Source organism: Anabrus simplex, chromosome 3, assembly GCF_040414725.1.
Source record: "Anabrus simplex isolate iqAnaSimp1 chromosome 3, ASM4041472v1, whole genome shotgun sequence".
NCBI classification, from domain to species: Eukaryota; Metazoa; Arthropoda; class Insecta; order Orthoptera; family Tettigoniidae; genus Anabrus; species Anabrus simplex.
In genome coordinates, this window is record NC_090267.1 from 1027071 (window position 1) to 1046367 (window position 19297).

Sequence of the window (19297 nt, forward strand, 5' to 3'; positions counted from 1 at the left end):
AAGTATCTTGACATTGGTCTGTTTTCAGGCCAACTTTACTTTACGGGAGTGAAAGCTGGGTGGACTCATCATATTTTATTCATAAGTTAGAAGTAACAGACATGAAAGTAGCGAGAGTGATTGCTGGTACAAACAGGTGGGAACAATGGCAGGAGGATACTCGGAATGAGGAGGTAAAGGCTAATTTAGGATTGAACTCGATGGATGAAGCTGTATGCATGAACTGGCTTCGGTGGTGGGGTCATGTGAGGCGAATGGAGGAGGATAGGTTACCTAGGAGAATAATGGACTCTGTTATGGAGGGCAAGAGAAGCAGAGGTAGACCAAGACACGTTGGTTAGACTCATTTTCTAACGATTTAAAGATAAGAGGTATAGAACTAAATGAGGCCACAGCATTAGTTGCAAATAGAGGCTAGTGGCGACGTTTAGTAAATTCACAGAGGCTTGCTGACTGAACGCTGAACGGCATGACAGTCTATAATGATAATGAATGAATGAATGAATGAATGAATGAATGAATGAATGAATGAATGAACTTATTGATACAGATGGACTCCCGCCTCATGAGTTCTTTAAGCCTTATAAATATTTAGTGGAAATTTCCACCTTTACAATATGACAGTTTTTACTTCTTTAATAATAACGTGTACTTATTAAAATAAGAAATGTTTTGTCTGCATTTAGGACATCATCATCTAGTTAGCAAAAGACAAAATAATATGATCAAGAATAATATACAACACTTGCTGAATAAAGGGTAATTTGAGTGGCAAATCAGTCAGGGGTAATTAAGATGAAATACAGTACCATGTCGAAAGTTAACATACAGATGAGTTTAAAATATGTGCAGTAAATACTGAATCCATATCTAAAACATACATTTTGAGCTTGAAGACTAATTGCTCACATCAAAATATTTAATTATGTGACTTTGGCGTTGAATAATATTCTTAGGCTGTTGATCTTGGAGAAATTAATTTCAAGTTCTCTTTCAGTCGAAGGTTGATCCCACTACTTGATGAGTTGTAGCAGGAACTGTCCTGGAAAAAATGCACTGACCGTGTACAAGGTTTTGCCAACGGATGTGAAAATAGGTGTCTCTTCTGGTCTCCTGTTGTTCGACTCCTCCTGTGTGCTGTTGGTGACACCAATTTGTCTGATGCACCGATGATTGTGAGTGTTTGAAACCATTTTAGTCGAGCCTCATCCATGGTTCATGAATCAAATGGAAATTTTACCCTTTTGTGCTCCTTCCCTATCACTCTATCAGCGACGTTATTTATATGTTAGTCCTGGAGACTTTTCTACAGTCACCAGCGACACCTGTCTGGAATTCAGAATCACTGAGAAAATGCGGAAACATCTCCATCTTTTGGTGGAACTAAGTGCTTCCCCTCATTTCACCTACTTCCGAAAAAAAAAAGTAAAATCCCACACTGATCTCTCAGGTGATTGACACTGTCCCTTTCAAATCACACGGAAAGTTTGATTGCCTTCGGCTAATATTCTTTCTGTCCTTGTAACACTTCTGTTGTTTGCAAGCTCTGGGAAAGCATTCTTTCTGATTATATTATATACTACCGTTTAGACTTTCACAGCCCATGTAACTATTCATGAGTTCTATTTTTGGGCTTATGCCATGTAAATAATTACATAAAATCAGTTTCATGGTCCGTATCGCACTTCAATAGATTCACAATTAAGTATTTATTATTTTCCACCTAGTGGATACAATGATTGCTTAAGGCAATTTAATGGTTAAAAGTGGTACATGTTTCGTATTTTATCAACATCTTCAGCCACATAACACTGTTTAGATGAAAAATATATTTACAAATTGACAAAGTAATGCTTAAGAGGAGTGTCCTTAAAATTAACATGAGATTGACAACATTAAAACAAACAAAACTATCCTTAGTTGGTCGCAGGAGTTGCCTAATCTTAATTGATGTTCCAAAAACCGTTCGTACATGGTACCTACATAAGATTTTAGCAATACGATCCGTCGTGTTATATATGTAAGGTAGGTAAGCAGTTCCTTTTACATCTTTTTCCTTAACAGACGTACGATTATGTGTCGATTTCAGAACCCTTGAGATAAAAGCTCTGCTGTAACCATTGCTCTCAAAGGTGGTCCTCAAGGTGTTAATTTCCTCTGGTGGAGCTGACACTTCACAAATCCTCCTGGCCCTGGTAGCCAGCGTTGTAAGGATACCATGTTTCTGGGCAGGGTGATGGTGAGAATCTGCGTGGAGATATATATTGCTGTGTGTAGGCTTACGATACGCGCTGTGTGTAAAGTTCCATCCTCATGGTGATGGGAACATCTAAAAATGGTATTTTGCCATCAGATTCCATTTCCAAAGTGGAACAAATGGAAGGGTGCTGGCGATTAAGGTGATCCAGAAAGTGACCAAGATTGTCTTCACCTTCTGAGCATACGACGAATGTATCGTCCACATATCTCCAACAGATCTTCGGTTTGCAAGGTGCTGACGACAAAGCTTTCTCTTCGAAGTTTTCCATGAAGAAATTGGCCACAACAGGAGAGAGAGGACTTCCCATGGCCACATCATCTGTCTGTTCATAATATGTCCCAATCCAGAGAAAGTAGGAAGAGGTCATGCAGTGATAGAAATGCCTTAATGAGAGTCATAACACCATCAACAGGTACTCTCATAAACAGACACACCACGTCGAGACTCACCAGGATATCGCCTGGCTGAATTGATATAGTTTTTGTTACCTCTACTACAGTGGTAACACCAAACAAGGCACAAACAGAGTTAAAAGAGGAAGGTAAGAGCAAACTACACAAGATAAGAAATCGCTACACACTCGGAACAGTAGCTGGCATTACGCGGATCTTCAACAAAACATGTACGTAAATATCAGTAGGGCCAACTAGTGAACAACAAACCGGGAAGATGAAAAGGGCTGGGAACCTACCAAAGGCATGGACATGGCTTAGTTAGCAGATTCCGAAATAAATGGCCGTGATCCTTAGATTTGAAGAATATTATTTACCAAATAATTTTACAAATACATTTCACATACAATTCCAAGTTACGAGCTATAACTTCAGTGATATACATAGCTTATTTCGTAGCAGTGTAAATTCAAATTTCAAATCAACTATACATCTATTTACCAATGCAGTTGTACAATGCAATATACAATGATGTGAGAAAGGTTATCCAAAACTTAGCGTACCTAAAGTGATACAGAACTACCAGAGGCAAACCCCAAGGGAAATAATATTAAACTACATTCTACATATTTTAGTGAAACAAGAAATGGAAATACCTCGGAAACGAACCGGTAAGCCCAGCTGAAAAACTAAGGCGTCATAAGTAACTAATTTGGTGAATCTAGGCGAGGTTAGGGCAGACTCCTGTATGAAAAGGAAATCGGAACATTACGGAAATTTTAGCAGGAACGGAATTCAAGAGTGCTTACCCGAGGAGAGTACCATCCCGGAAACCGGGGGACGTCAACCACATAGGCTGCTCGCAGACAGATAGACCAAGACCCGACAGATTTCAGAATACAGAATTCATTCGAACACTGCCTCACTCACTATATATAGGAATTTCCGGCCTTGGAGGCAGCCAATCAGCTTGCACGAGTTCCCAATCGCCACCTAGACTCACCAATCACAACCTTACTTTCGATCGCGAACTTTGACTAACAATCTAGAATATGCCTGATCGCGAATGTCTTGTCTTGTCTTGTCTTGAGTATATTTATTTGGGATTCAATATATTATTTCCCAGTCACAAGTCCAAGGTAATATTTCACTTGTATCACATCAACACACCTTTACATAATTAATTATCATTTTAGACACAAATACACTTAGATAGACAAACTGAAAAGTGTACTATTGTGTCTGTTGTGTGTAGATCCATGAAAATATGTTATTATATACACAGTTCGAATACACAGATATTTTATGGTTCTTTAGCAGCATATCCGTAATACACTATACAAGATTAGGACTAAGGAAAACTCTTGGGGCGAGATACACTCACCAGGAACGTATAGAAATGCCACTTCGCAAACATGTCCGAAAAAACAACTGAAAATCTAAAGCGTAACTACAATTTGATATGAGTGTTATCAAGGTACTCGTTTAAAATAGCAATGATAATAGGTGAAGGTTGAGACAGCAAGACTGATAGTCGTGTAGGTAAAGGTACGTGTTCTTTAATTAATTTCTTCATTAAAATTGCCTGGTAGTGTGCATACTGGGGGCATTGGAAAAATAAATGGTCGCTGTCGCCATAAGGTTCTCCACAGGAACAAGTTGGGTCATTCGTAATGTGAAAGCGAGATAAGTATACAGGGGTTAATGAATGATTAAAGCGTAATCTAATTATATTAGTGATGTGACGTCGTGTGTACTTACCGTTTGCAAACCACGGGAGTGTGGGAATATTCGGTTGAATTTGGTAATAATATTGGCCTTTCGTACCAGCTGATATACGCCATTGTGTGTACCATGCGTGTTGAGCTTCGTGTTTAATACATGGAAGGAAATCTGAGACCGGAATTTTGATTTGTAATAAGTTCGTGGTATCTGTACTAGCCTCTTTGGCTGCTATATCGGCCATGTTGTTGCCTACATGCTGACTATGTCCTTTAATCCATAATACGTTATAACAAAGTCAGATGTTTCGAGTTGATAAAGGAGATGTTTAACTTCGTAGACATATATATTTTGACTGTGGGAGAAAGATTGTAGAGCTTGTAGCACACTTTGAGAATTGCTAAATATATTTATTTTTCTGGAATGCAATTGTTGGACATATAATAGAGCTTGATATATGGCATATAGTTCTGCTGTAAAGATAGTTAAATTATTAGGCAATGGATATTTAAAGCTAGTTTGTGTTTGTGGATCAAAAAATGCTGCTCCAACTCCAGTACACGACTTTGACCCATCGGTAAAAATGTGATAATCTGGTGAAGTAATTAAACTTTTAAATTTCTTATGAGCGTATGGTATGAGGTTAGGTGCATGCATTGTTTGATTCGAAGAATCAAAAGGTACAATGATAATTGATGGACGGAATGTTTGAATATCGTAGCTATAGGAGTACATATTTAAGCGTGGTGTTCGTAATATAATCTCAGCAATATGGAGCATTTCAGCATATGCCATATATATGGCGGGGTACAGATGATTAGGTGGAGGTCGCTGTTGATAGTATTCATATAATAATTTTAATTTGGGGACGATAAGAGAGTCCGATCTGCTAATATGTTTAAGTAGAAATTTTTTCAAAATTTTTATCCTTTGAATGGGCAGCGGTTCTTCTGTAGTTTCTACTAATAAAGCGTTAGTAGGTGTTGTTCGGAGGGCACCCACCCTGATACGTAATGCAGAAAATTGTAAACGATCCAAGGCTAATAAACTGTTTTTAGAGGCTAAATTGATAATATGTGCACTATAATCAAGTGTGGAACGGATAGTTGCACGATATAATTGTAATGCTGACAAGGGGTCAGCTCCCCATGTACGTTTCGTTACCGTTCGTAATATGGTGATGTAGCGATGAGATTTCCTAATTAAATACTGTATTTGGGGTTGCCACGTAAGTCTTCGGTCTATATAGATGCCTAAATATAAGTGTTGTGGGACAAAGGTTATGCTATAAGTATCAAAAGTAATAGGACTTCTATCAAAGGTTCGTTTATTAGTAAAAATTATCGCTGCACACTTAGATAAAGAAAGATAAAGTCCGTGGGTCGTTAACCATCGATAAACTAAACTCGAAACATGAGATATTGTGGCTCTACAATTGTCAATGTTTGGGTGGGAATAATAAATGACATAGACATCCGCAAAGGCTAGAATTCGAGCATGCGGTGTCACAATAGATTCTAGATCTTTCGTATAAAGAGCAAACAAAATTCCACTTAATATCGATCCCTGTGGTAATCCCTGTGATGTATATCGGCTTTCAGTTGTGTGTTGAGTTGATTTGATGGTTAACCGATGGTTGGTGAATAGTTGATTTAAAATAGAAAGAAATCTGATGGGGAATCCATAAATAATTAATTTCTCCCAGAGGATATGCAATAACACAGCATCATAGGTGCTTTTAATATCTAAAAAGACTGCAATGGTAGATTGTTTCCGCCATTTTGCTAATAAAATATCGAGTAGGAAAATAATGATAGGTTCCTGTGTACTATGACCACGTCTAAAAGTGAATTGATACATAGGTAATAACGATGTTCTAATAACCATGCCATTTGTTTCATGAGGATTTTACAGAAAACTTTTCGTGTACATGATCCCAGTACAATGCCACGATAATTTTCAGGGTCTGTAGGTCGTTTTGTGGGTTTCAAAATAGGGGTTATGAAAAAATCATTCCATGTTATTGGTACTTGTAACGACTCAAGAATACCATTGTAATATTGTAGTAAATAAAGTTGGACGTGGGGGGGGGGAAGGGCCTTTAGCATAAGATAAGTAATGGTGTCAGGTCCTGGTGATGAACTATTAATGGTGCATAATACAGATTGAAGTTCATTATATGTAATTGGGTTTAATAATGAAGTAAATTGACGAGAATTGTCCATTAAGTTAGGTAGAAAGAGAGGATTTACTGATACTGGGGCGAGGGTATATAGAAAGTCTTCTAAAATTTGTCGCGGATATGAAAAATGAGTTTGGTATTGGAATGTTCTAGTTATCATGCGGATAACGTTCCAGAATTTCGCGGCTGGTAACTGGGGAGTTAGAGTAGAAATAAAGGTTTGCCAAGCTTTTTGTTTTTTGGCATTAAAGACAAGCTTTGTTTTTGCTATATGATTTCGTAACTGGAAATAATGATGCTGGGTCATTGATTGGCGATATTGTTTAAATAATTGTTTTCTCTTATGAATGAGATTGTGGCATTCTTTATCCCACCATTTTATTTCGTACTCCTGTGGGGGGTTCGTTACCTTAAGCGGTCTACACGGATGAAACATATTTAAATATTGGTTTAAATAAGGGAGTAATATTGAAAAGGTAATAGGTGACTCGTGTTCCTGCTGTAGAATGTGATTGAGATATGATTGATAATTTAAAATATTGAAAATTTTATAGGATCGGACATTGCTTGTGAAGGAAGGTGGCGTATACTGGGAAGTTATTGGCCGATTCCCATATGTTATAACAATTGGTAAGTGGTCACTGGTGTAGGTGTCGGATAATGTGTGCCAGGTGGTTATAGGAACCATATTTGTGCGGCATAATGTAAGGTCCATGGAACTGGGTGGGGATCCAGGCAGAGTTAAACGGGTTGGGGAACCATCATTTAAAATAAACAGATTCTGATGATTGGAGGTAGCAAGTAAATTGGAGCCTTTTATCGTGTCAATTGTACACCCCCACTCGGTGTGGTGGCAATTGAAATCACCGAGAATAAAAAGGTGTTGGAATTGTGCGAATTGCTGGAAAAAAAATTGTGTCCATTGATTTTGAGTAACGTAAATGCGAGGGGGGCAATAAATATTTATAAAACAAGTATTATGGTGAATGATCCCTACTGCATACGTGTGAGGAATAATATATTGCAAAGATAGTTGTGTGAAGTGTAGTGAATCTTGTACACATGTGGCTACTCCATCAAAACCATTACCATCACATCGGAATACTTGATAACCTCTTAATCTAAAAGAAAAATGTGGTTGAAACCACGTTTCTTGTAAGAAAATAATATTAGCTTGCGTTTCATTTATGAGAATTTGTAATTCATGTCGTTTAGAGGGGGCACTTCGACAATTCCATTGTAATAATTGAATCATACGAGAATGTTCATTATATGATCTCTTAGTTTATATAGAACATGGTGTATCTGTGGCTCATGGCTCATACTTTGGAGTAACATTACCAGCAATTGCTGAATTTCCTGATGAAGTCGTTCCTTCGTAGGAGGATAGTTTGTGCCTTGAGGGGCTGCAGAAAGTGGCTGCCCATTAGATTGTGACGAACTTGATGGGTATGGTAATTGCGTAGGTTGGTGCATTGTACTTGTTGATGGGATAGAATTGACTGGAATCAAATGCTCATTTCGCAGTACGGCCATATATCCTTGCTTATCAAAGCCAGGCTCAGGTGTAGGAAGGGGAGATTGCATGATGACCTGAGTAAACTTACGTTTACAAGGATTAGATGTCGGGGGGGGGGATGGAGGATTCGATGGCAACGGAGGGAATTGATTTTCCTGTTGCTCAGAATGATAAATTGGAAGGGCGCTTCGAGCTTTAGCTTCAGGAAAAGACAGATATTCGGTGCTCATTAACCATTTAATTTGAACCTGATACTTGTGTTCAGGACAGATCAAGGAACCCGTAACATGATTTTTCTTACAGTAAACACATTGCGTGAATTGCTCAGTACAAGCCTGGGTTTCATGCTGCTGAGAACATTTTCCACAACGTGCATTTTTGGCCTGACATTGTCGTATTACATGTCCATAGCGCTGGCATTTGCGGCAGCGGATTGGTGAAAAAATATAGGGTTCAACTTCCATATAAACCTTATATAAGGCAACATGGGATGGAAGGGTTTGTGCCCTGAAAACTATTTTAATAGAACCCGTGGGGAGGTATTGGGTTTCTCCATCTTGAATTGCGCGATGATTAAGTCGTTGAACGCTCTTAACTGGTGCTTCAGATTCCAAGTATTGTAGAACTTCTTCATTAGTTAAACCATTTTCGACTCCCCGAATTATTCCTACTCGCAACACTTGCGAAGATGGAATATAGGCTTTAATTTTTAGGGTTTCAAGAATAGGGCTGCTCAAAAAGGCATTGGCTTGAGAAGCCATATGGAGAGTGACTTGAAGTCTATTTCGTCCCTTGCGTTGGATCGATTTGACGTTTAACTTAGTTTCATAGAATTGACAACCAAGTGCCATAGGGTGTAAACTACCGATGTTTTGTTCGTTACTGGATTTCACGAATACAACGTATGGTCCATGGTGAAAGCGATTATAATATTCCGGGGGGGAAACTACTTTTGACACCTCGGGTTGTTTGTTAAGTTGTTCTGTATTAGGATGATCTGACACTTCCGTATTACGACGCTGTGAATCAGTCTCAGTTGACTGAGAGCCTTGCATTTGTCTCATATTACTAGGTGAATCAGTTATGGATTCCTCATCCATGGGTATGACAATCTCCATTCCACTCGTAATTTTGACCCGGACAATACTAACATTCCTCCACTGTCGGTCTCCATGGTTCACCACTGCTTCACTACACATAAGCGAACACAATTGATTACCACTGCCGCGCACAACTGACCCGCACAAACAATGTAGTATACCGCATGACGACGTTGCGAATGTCGTATTTCCAGAAGAGTCAGAAATATTTTCTAGAATACATTACAAACAAAGTAACACACCCTGTACAAAAGTTGTCACGTTCTGGATCTTTCCAGGAACTATAGAACAGAATTCTACTATTTACAAATGCACGTCACCAATCTTACACAGTACAGGTTAGGTCATTACGTTATCTTATGCTCTACAAATAACAGTACAGGTTAGGTCATAATAAATAAAACATTATATAGTACTTCGCCAATAAAGTCTTTAAAAAAAAATTACATTCCACTCACACTACATAGTTCACTTGTAACATCTTCCTCCCCCCGACCAGTAATATAACCTCACTGGGGAGCAAGCGATAGAACGTTTTCACACAGTACCGATAGTAAAGGTACATTACTTTAACACACCTGATTTCTTGAACAACACAACACAAAGTGTCACATAATTTTCAAACATAATATATAGATCCACCTCTTGAATAAATATCACAAAATCCATATGGATTGTCACATTGCACTTCAAAACGCCTTCTTTCACAGATGATTAGACAATTTGTACTCTGTCCACCAAATCATGTACACCATACTTTCTGCCAAATGTTAGAAATACCAAAACTTCTCACTTGTTGCTAACACTTTTGCACTACTTTCCCACAACAGTCACAGCACAGCTAGGCCACAGGTTCTAGCTGGTGATGCGGCTCCCGACACAGCCGTTTGCCGCCAGCCTCCATTCAATGTCAGTCCAAACCCGACACCTAGGTGAGATGCAGTTCAGTGGTCTCTTGCACCAAATGAGCCGGGGTGAGACACCTTCCAGTCCGCCTGCCACTAATAGGATGTTCCCCACAGGATAGTGGTGCTGGATGGCGACGCCCAAGGCACACAGTGTGCCTCCCAATTTGGCACTTCAGGTTGCTGTCCGAAGAAGCTGGTCACTGCAGCCACTGTAACACACACAAACTGCAGCAGACAGGGGAATACTTTCAGGTAAAAGTATGCTGCTGGGCTCAAGATCTCGCGTAGAGTCACCCGATGCGTGGCTTAATAAGTATGCAGTAGGGACTCTCCCTCGCACACCAGGGATATTAGGGCACTAGCCCCGGGGTAAGCACTGCTATCTACAATTCACGTGACAAGATTATGGTGGGAGTGAAAAGAAACTACAGGAGGGTGCCCTAAACCTGACCGTAAAAGGAAGAAAATTCCAAGTAGTGACCCTAAACTAAAACTTATCTAACTTATAATACTAAATCTATTACACTAGAGGATACCTAAAGTATTCACTTACACAATTACTTACAACTAACTTACAATAAAACTTATTATTATCTTATAACTAAAACATTATAAATAACCTTACAATAAAATTATTTTATAACTAAATTCTTACAACTAAATCTACAAGGTCACCAACAATGGTATTTACCCTTCGCTACCAGACTTAAGGTACCTTGACCTGGGAGAGATGAACTCTGCTGATCCTTTTCCTTTCGGGATCACTCACCAATAATGTCACCGGGGTAAGGAACTTTAAGATGGTGCAGGGACCTCGCAACCTGGGGGCCAACTTACTGATAACATGGTCCGCAGCACTACTGACGGGATGTGTTTTAACAAACACCTGGTCACCCACAGAGAGCTCATGCGGCCTTCGCCCGTGGTTGTAATTACGCTGGACCTTAGCGTAATAAACTTTCAAGTTCTTTCTTTCATGCACGGTGCAAATTAGCTCGGATCTTTTCTGGGCTGGCATCGTCGGGCAGAAGATCATTAATTGACCATAGGTTAGATAGAGGAGAATTTGAGGTAAAAGCCAACATCAACGAAGCAGGGGTTTGCTTGTGGCTTTCATGGACAGCAGTGTTCAATGCAAATGACAACCAATTCAATGAGGAATCCCACTTGGAGTGGTCTGAGGAGTGATAAGCGATGAGGGCAGATCGCAGGTTACGATTCACTCTCTCAGCATAATTTGGCTTCGGGTAATACGGGGTAGTGGTTACATGAGCAATGGATAGATCAAAACAGAAATTCCGGAACTGGGCAGAAGTAAAGGCTCTTGCGTTATCACTTACCAAGAATTGACAGGGTCCAAACGAGGCGAATATCTGTTTCAGGCACAAGATGGTGGTGTTGGCGTTAGCCATCCGAGTGGGGAACAGCTACGTAAAACGCGAAAAGGCGTCAACACACACGAGTATGAAACGATGACCATTCCGAGAACTTGGGAAAGGCCTAATATAGTCTATGAACAGTCTTTCCTTGGGGCGAGAAGCTTGCTCAGAAGACAAGAGACCTAGACGAGTATTTGGGGCAGGTTTACTGATGTTGCAAATCTTACAGGATTTGACAAGGGTACGGATCTCACTATCCATGGATTTCCAAATGAAGTGATTACAGATTTTTTCTCTTGTTTTGAAAACGCCCAGATGACCGCCCACTGGGGATTCATGAAAGTATTTGAAGAGAGCCAGGACCAGGTTAGTTGGGACTACAATTTTGGGGTCTCTGCGACCACGAGCAGGACAACACAAGACACCATTCTTAAGAAAATAGGGCTTAACATGCTCACCGGATTTAATCCTGTCGACAATGGCCTTCAACTCAGGATCATCCTCTTGATGTTTGGCAATATCCTTAAAAAGGAAGGGAGAGCCAGTGAGAACTACATTGACAAAAGCTGATACTTGTTCGGGGGATGAGTCTACTGGCTCGGATTGAGGGTCAGAGCTGTCTGGATGAAACATCCTACTGAGGCCATCAGCCACAACGTTTTCCGTGCCACGGATGTGGTGGGCTTCAAATTGGAAGGCTGAGATGCGCACTGCCCATCGTGCTAGACGACCGGTCGTTCACGGCTTGGCCAGTACCCAACTCAACGCCTGATTGTCAGTTTCGAGATCGAAAGGGAGATGTTCCAGGTACATTCTGAAGCGTTCTAAGGAGAAGACAACCGCCAGGGCTTCCAACTCATAAATGGAATAATTGCGCTCAGCAGGATTCAGGGCACGGGAAGCATAAGAAATAGGACGACACCCTTCTTGAAATTCCTGTAGAAGAACTCCGGATATGCCTGAGGAAGAGGCGTCAGTCTGAAGGATGAAGCGTTTAGAAAAGTCTGGCATAGCCAGTACAGGGGCGTTACATAAGGCAGATTTCAAGTCCATGAAGGCTTCACGTTGGGCATCACCCCACACAAATTTGGCATCCTTTCTTCTCAAATCATTTAATGGAGCTGCACGTTCAGCAAAATTAGGAATGAATTTGTGAAAGAAATTCACCATGCCAATGAATCTGGCTACAGCCTTGACGTCCGTTGGAGGGGGAAAATTCTGGATGGCGGCAGTACGAGACTGATCGATTGAGACACCGCTGACATAGATGTTGATTCCCATAGGGAATAGCATACGAGGGCGAAACGCCGGCAACCAAGAATGAGTTAGCTGGAAAATTTATAATGTCCAATGACGGACCATTTATATTGGTATTATGAGACACCCCTCCCTGACACGATATATCCTAAGAGGGACATCTGGTGTTGTGCGAAGGAAACCTTGGATGCCTTGAGGGTTAGACCTGCTTTACGCAGTCTTTCCAGCACTTCGTTGAGATGGAGTAGGTGTTCCTCGAAGGTTTCGCTAAAAATGACCAGATCATCAAGGTAATTATAAACAAACTTGAACTTGATGTCCGATAAGACATAATCTAGTAACCGTGTAAGGACGGCCGCTCCAGTTGCCAGGCCAAATGGGACGCGTTCGAATTCATATAGGTTCCAATCGGTTGCAAATGCAGTGAGATGCTTGGATTCTTCGGCAAGGGGTATCTGGTAATAAGCCTGATTTAAATCAAAAGTTGTGAAAATTTTTGCATTAGCGAACAAAGAAAAACAAGAGTGCAAATCAGGAAGTGGGACAGATTGGAGGACTACCTTACGGTTCAACATCCGATAGTCCACTACAGGCCGATAACCACCTTGTGGTTTGGGAACCAGAAACATTGGAGAAGAATAGGCTGACTTGGAAGGCCGTATCACTCCATCAGCGAGCATTTGATCAATGATAGCCTTCAAGGCTTTCATTTTGGGAGGTGACAACCGGTACGGAGGAGAGCGAACAGGTATGTTATCTGTAACCTCAATTTTGTATTCTAATACATTGGTGACGCCTAACCTGTCGGTGAAGACATCAGGGAACTTATCGCAGAGTTTCTTAAGTTGATTGGCCTGCTCTTTGGGTAAGTGATTAAAATCAAAAGCCTTGGGTTCATCAGAATCTTCAGGAACAGTGTTAACTTGGCAAGGCAGAATAGGGGAGTGATCATACAGCTCAAAGGTTCTTGCACAAAATTTAAAATGGAATCTGTTGAACTGGAGGTCCAAATTCATGCCTGTTTTAGCAATAAAATTTGCATCCAAAATGAATTGGCAGGATAAATCTCTTGCCACAAGTACTGGCATTTTCCAGGTGAAATCACAGACTCTGATCTTGACCTCTAGGGATCCTACAATATTCAATGAATTGGAATTAGCAGTATGGCAGGTTAAGAACACGGGTTGTAATGTAGGTAGCTTGCAAACAGTTTTCATAGAATCATACCAGGTCTCACTCATCAAGGTCACACTACTCCCAGAGTCTAGCAACGCACAGACAGGTTCATTATTTACCTCTATGCATAAATATGGTAGTTTACAAGAAGGTATGGCAGAAATCCTACAAGATTGTAAGAAATGAAGACCCGAGTCAGCCTGGGAGCAATCATTAGCCTCAGAATTAAGTAAATTAACCAAGGTACAGTCATGATCGGCAAGACAAGAAACCATGCTTTGGGATTTGTCAGCAGAACCGGCAGTCAGACATCTAGCACTACTACGGCCTAGGGGTCCAGAGCCAGAAGTGTTACGTGGGCACTGCCTAGAGAAATGCCTAATTGATCCACAGTTACGGCAAGAAGTATTGGTGGAAGAGCCTCCACCCATCGCAGGTTTCCTATTGCCTAATGTCCCGGCCTTGGGACAATCCCGCTTGAGATGCGTCGTAGAGCTACAATTGAAACATGAACAGGGATTACGCAAGTTGGAAGCAGGTGACGGGGTAGTTTTAGAATCCTGAGTAGGGGGTATGGTTATAGGAGGTGGGGCTAATGCAAGGCGTAACTGGTCAGCATTTCAAATGCCTTCAGCAGACACAGTGACGGCTTCCAACTGGGCGAACGTTGTTGGTCGGGGTGAAAGAGCCAGATATGATCTATAGTTTGGGGCGAGACCTTCAACTATGTTGTCAACCATCTGAGCCTCTGAATAGTGGAGCTGGAATATCTTAGCTTGGAGCTTAATGTCTTGAACATATTCAGATAGTGACTTGTCAAGATGTTGTACTCTGAAATATGCTGCTGCACTAATGCCGACAAGGCACGAGCAGGAATGAAATATTCAAGAACATGGGCATGAAATTGATCTACTGACCATCTTTCAGCAATGGCTCTGACAATGTGCTCAGAAAGGGCTCCAGAGACATGTGGGTATAGAATTTGAAATACGTTGTCGTTACTGAGACCATACACAATTGCCTGACCCTTGAATTCAGTGGTCAACGGGTGAGACAGATTGGAGAAAATCTGGGGAAAGACAGGTGTAGGGGGTGCTTGGGAAGGCTTAGAAATGTCCAGAGGGTTTAGTGACGCATCATACCTTTGATTCGGGTGCCCTTGTGAAAAGGACAGAGTACAGGATAGGTTAGGACTAACGTTATCCTGCAATGTTACGGGCGCAGACAACCTAATTTGAGAAAGGTTCTCACTAATCTGAGAGACCATTTGGGCATTAACCGGTTGTGTAGAGGTTATGCAACTTGATACAGGTGGCGGTAAGACAGGGGGGTGGTTTTGCACGATTGAATCAGAACCGGATTGATTAGGAATAGAAGCTTCAACGGAATTAGCAGGAATCATAGGAAAACTTGTACGGTTATCAACATGCAAAAGAGATGTATCATTAGATTGACTTACAGGTGTCCTAGTTCGAGACAATGAAACAGAAGATCCCAAGGCAGCATTGGCCACCTCAGACTCCTGAATAAGCCTACCACCAGCACTAGGTGTCAGATCGCACACTTGGGCAGCACCAAATGCCTCACCACAATTAACACTGTCACTCATTCCAGATGGGATCAACACTTGAACTTGAGAAACGGTGTTATTTAACTTATTGCCTTCAAGCAAACCACTGATTCTGTTGAAAACTGTGGAAAACTGTTCTAGTAAGGCTTGACATTTCTGCCGCTCAACTTCCGGCAATTCGCGAGACAACAAATCCTTAATTCTGTCTAAATAATGTAATAACTGCCCCTCAACCCGGGCTAATTGGCCATGCGAGGGCTTAGAAGCACCAAATGACACAAGAATGGCGTTAAATTCAAGTAACTTATCTTTAATCACGGTCAAAGACTCACGCAACTCGTCTGCAGGTAAGTCAGGTATGTTTATAGGTAGGTTAAGCGACTTTTTCAACAGGTTATCATCATCTCTGACATTGCCAGATGAACTAATTTTGCGAATTTTTAACTCGTAAATCAGTTCTTCCTTTCTCAAATGGAAAGGATTAGGAACAGCACGAGCCATCCTGACAGGTAGAAACGAGATTTCAAACGGTATACGAACCACAACTCTTACGAGGTTTTAGGTTAGGTGTGATCACGGCTCACTTTTCTTCCTCCGCAATCTAGCGCTTGCCTCTGCTACCAAATGTTACCTCTACTACAGTGGTAACACCAAACAAGGCACAAACAGAGTTAAAAGGGGAAGGTAAGAGCAAACTACACAAGATAAGAAATCACTACACACTCGGAACAGTAGGTGGCATTAAGGCCCCATACACGCGCAGACTTCTGGAATACTTACCTGCACAGACTTGCCTCCGGGAGGTAAGTCGGAAGTATGCAATTGCACACACACGCTCAGACTAAATGTATATTTACCGAGGAAGTTGAATACGACGCGCTCAGCTGTTTTCTGTTTTTTGCGCTTCGGATGGTTGAAATTAATTAGATATTCGGTATAGAATATGAGTTGTTATTTGGACATAATGTAGCGCTCTGCACGAAAAAGACGCGCAAAAAATATTTCAGTTTTCATATTTGTAGGTTACCACGTTTACATTTATTGCCGCAACTCGGAGATAGCGCTTTCGTCGCAAAGTCTCCGGCTGAATTCAAGCAGCGCCAGAATGTCAGAGACTTGCATGCAGACTTTTTGTCGGCAGACTTATCGGCCATACACACAGACATGTCTGAAGAGACTGGTTTCCGCAGACTTACCTCCGACTAAGTCTGCGCGTGTATGGGGCCCTTTACGCGGATCTTCAACAAAACATGTACGTAAATATCAGTAGGGCCATCTAGTGAACAACAATCCGGGAAGATGAAAAGGGCTGGGAACTTACCAAAGGCATGGACATGGCTTAGATAGCGGATTCCGAAATAAATGGCCGTGATCCTTAGATTTGAAGAATATTATTTACCAAATAATTTTACAAATACATTTCACATACAATTCCAAGTTACGAGCTATAAGTTCAGTGATATAGAGAGCTTATTTCGTAGCAGTGTACCGGTAAATTCAAATTTCAAATCAACTATACATCTATTTACCAATGCAGTTGTACAATGCAATATACAATGATGTGAAAAAGGTTATCCGAAACTTAGCGTACCTAAAGTGATACAGAACTACCAGAGGCAAACCCCAAGGGAAATATTATTAAACTACATTCTACATATTTTAGTGAAACAAGAAATGGGAATGCCTCGGAAACGAACCGGTAAGCCCAGCTGAAAAACTGAGGCGTCATAAGTAACTAATTTGGTGAATCTAGGCGAGGTTAGGGCAGACTCCTGTATGAAAAGCAAATCGGAACATTACGGAAATTTTAGCAGGAACGGAATTCAAGAGTGCTTACCCGAGGAGAGTGCCATCCCGGAAACCGGGAGACGTCAACCAGATAGGCTGCTCGCAGACAGATAGACCAAGACCGACAGATTTCAGAATACAGAATTCATTCGAACACTGCCTCGCTCACTATATATAGGAATTTACGGCCTTGGAGGCAGCCAATCAGCTTGCACGAGTTCCCTATCGCCACCTAGACTCACCAATCACAACCTTACTTTCGATCGCGAACTTTGACTAACATTTTAGAATACGCCTGATCGCGAATGTCGTATTTCCAGAAGAGTCAGAAATATTTTTTAGAATACATTACAAACAAAGTAACACACCCTGTGCAAAAGTTATGTCACGTTCTGGATCTTTCCAGGAACTATAGAACATAATTCTATTATTTACAAATGCACGTCACCAATCTTACACAGTACAGGTTAGGTCATTACGTTATCTTATGCTCTACAAATAACAGTACAGGTTTGGTCATAATAAATAAAACATTATATAGTAGGTCGCCAATAAAGTCTTTAAAAAAATTACATTCCACTCACACTACATAGTTCACTTGTAACAGTTTTTAACTTCTCAATGGAGTGTATGGAATCCTTAATATAGGAAGGGGTGGTACTCAGGTGTAGTTGAAGAAGGCTACCTAAATATTTAGAAAGGGCATATTTTGGGGAACCAATCATACTGACAATAGGCCTAAGAGGAACACCCTCCTTATGTATTTTGGGAAGCCCATACAGTCTCGGAGGAATAGCATCCCCTGGAAGGAGACTCTTCACTGTATCTTCTGGAGTAGAAGATTGCTTGACCAATTTGATGGTCACATTTGAGTAGCGAGTTGTGGGATCACGACTGTTAATCCTGTATATAGGATCAGCTAACAAAGAAAAGATCTTGTTGTCATAATCATCTTTATCCATCACCACTGTCGCGTTACCCTTGTCAATGGGGAGAACGATTACATCAGAATTGTCCCCTAGATCTTTTAGCGCCTGGATTTTGCCTTGTTTTAAGTTTGACTTAGGTGGATTAGCGGTCTTGAGAACTCTGGAACATTCTTGTCTAACTTCCTCAGCCTCTTCAGGTGTGAGGTTATGTACCAAGGATTCTATAGATGTAATAAGTTCCTCAATTGGAATTCTTCTAGGCGGTACTGCAAAGTTGAGACCTTTGGTGAGAACTGCCTGTTGGGTTTCATTCAAAGGCATACAGGACAAATTTACGACAACTTTGTTGGGATCATGTCTAATGGCATGTGGTTTCTGCATCTGACATTTCATATTTGGAAATTTGCCTGTCCCTAACCTGATCTAGTATGCTTCTGACTTGCACTGCAGTAATACAATCAAAAACCTTCCATAATTCCTCATTTACGAGGTTCGAGAGGCGTAGATTCAGCTGTAGCAACTCCCTCGAGATTGAGTCCAACTCCTGACGAGTCTGCTGTAACCTCTCTGTCAATAACATCTTGCTAGTTCGATGATTGATTCTCATAGCTTTTGGTGTTCTGAAGGTATGCTTCAACATAACAAAATTTGGTAGTATATGCTGGTCCCGGCATGTTAAGAGAAAAGTGAGAGAGGAAATAGGACACACCTTCGTGCGTCGTAATCTACTAAATTTAGCAACCATTAATACGTCGTTTCTTTTCTCTTTTGTCTCCTGATGAAGAAAGGCAAGGTTCCTTTCGAATCGTTGAGTGTGTTTACAATTGTTTACATAGCATAAGCCCAAAAATATAACTCATGTATATTAGATATATTTGCAAAATTACTAACTCATTTGATAGAAGGCAGTTCAATTTTATGAAAAGTTATTCCATTGAAGCTCAACGTCTGGGATTCCAGCAAGACACAACAGATATCCTGGATTCAAGAGGTCAAATTGACTGTGTCGCTGTTGATCATGAGAGATTACTGATCAAGGTGAGGGCTATTGGACTAGATGAAAGAGTGGTTGAATGGGTGGCTACATTTCTAGAAAATAGACCTCAGAGAATTAG

At 40.9% G+C, this 19297-nt stretch overlaps 1 protein-coding gene across 5 annotated transcripts in view; it reads left to right on the forward strand.

Moving 5' to 3' along the window:
* LOC136866895 (gastrula zinc finger protein XlCGF57.1) overlaps positions 1-19297 on the forward strand; it is a 213047-nt gene that overhangs the window by 97069 nt on the left and 96681 nt on the right. For 3 of the 5 annotated variants that reach the window (XR_010859575.2, XM_067143989.2, XM_067143988.2), the window contains exon 3: positions 998-1175. The exons of the other annotated variants lie outside the window; for them this stretch is intronic. Coding sequence is in view for 2 of the 3 variants with exons in the window: in XM_067143989.2 (XP_067000090.2) it covers positions 1170-1175 (6 nt within the window). In the remaining variant the exon portion in view is untranslated. The remainder of the gene's footprint in view (positions 1-997; positions 1176-19297) is intronic. 5 annotated transcript variants of the gene reach the window in all.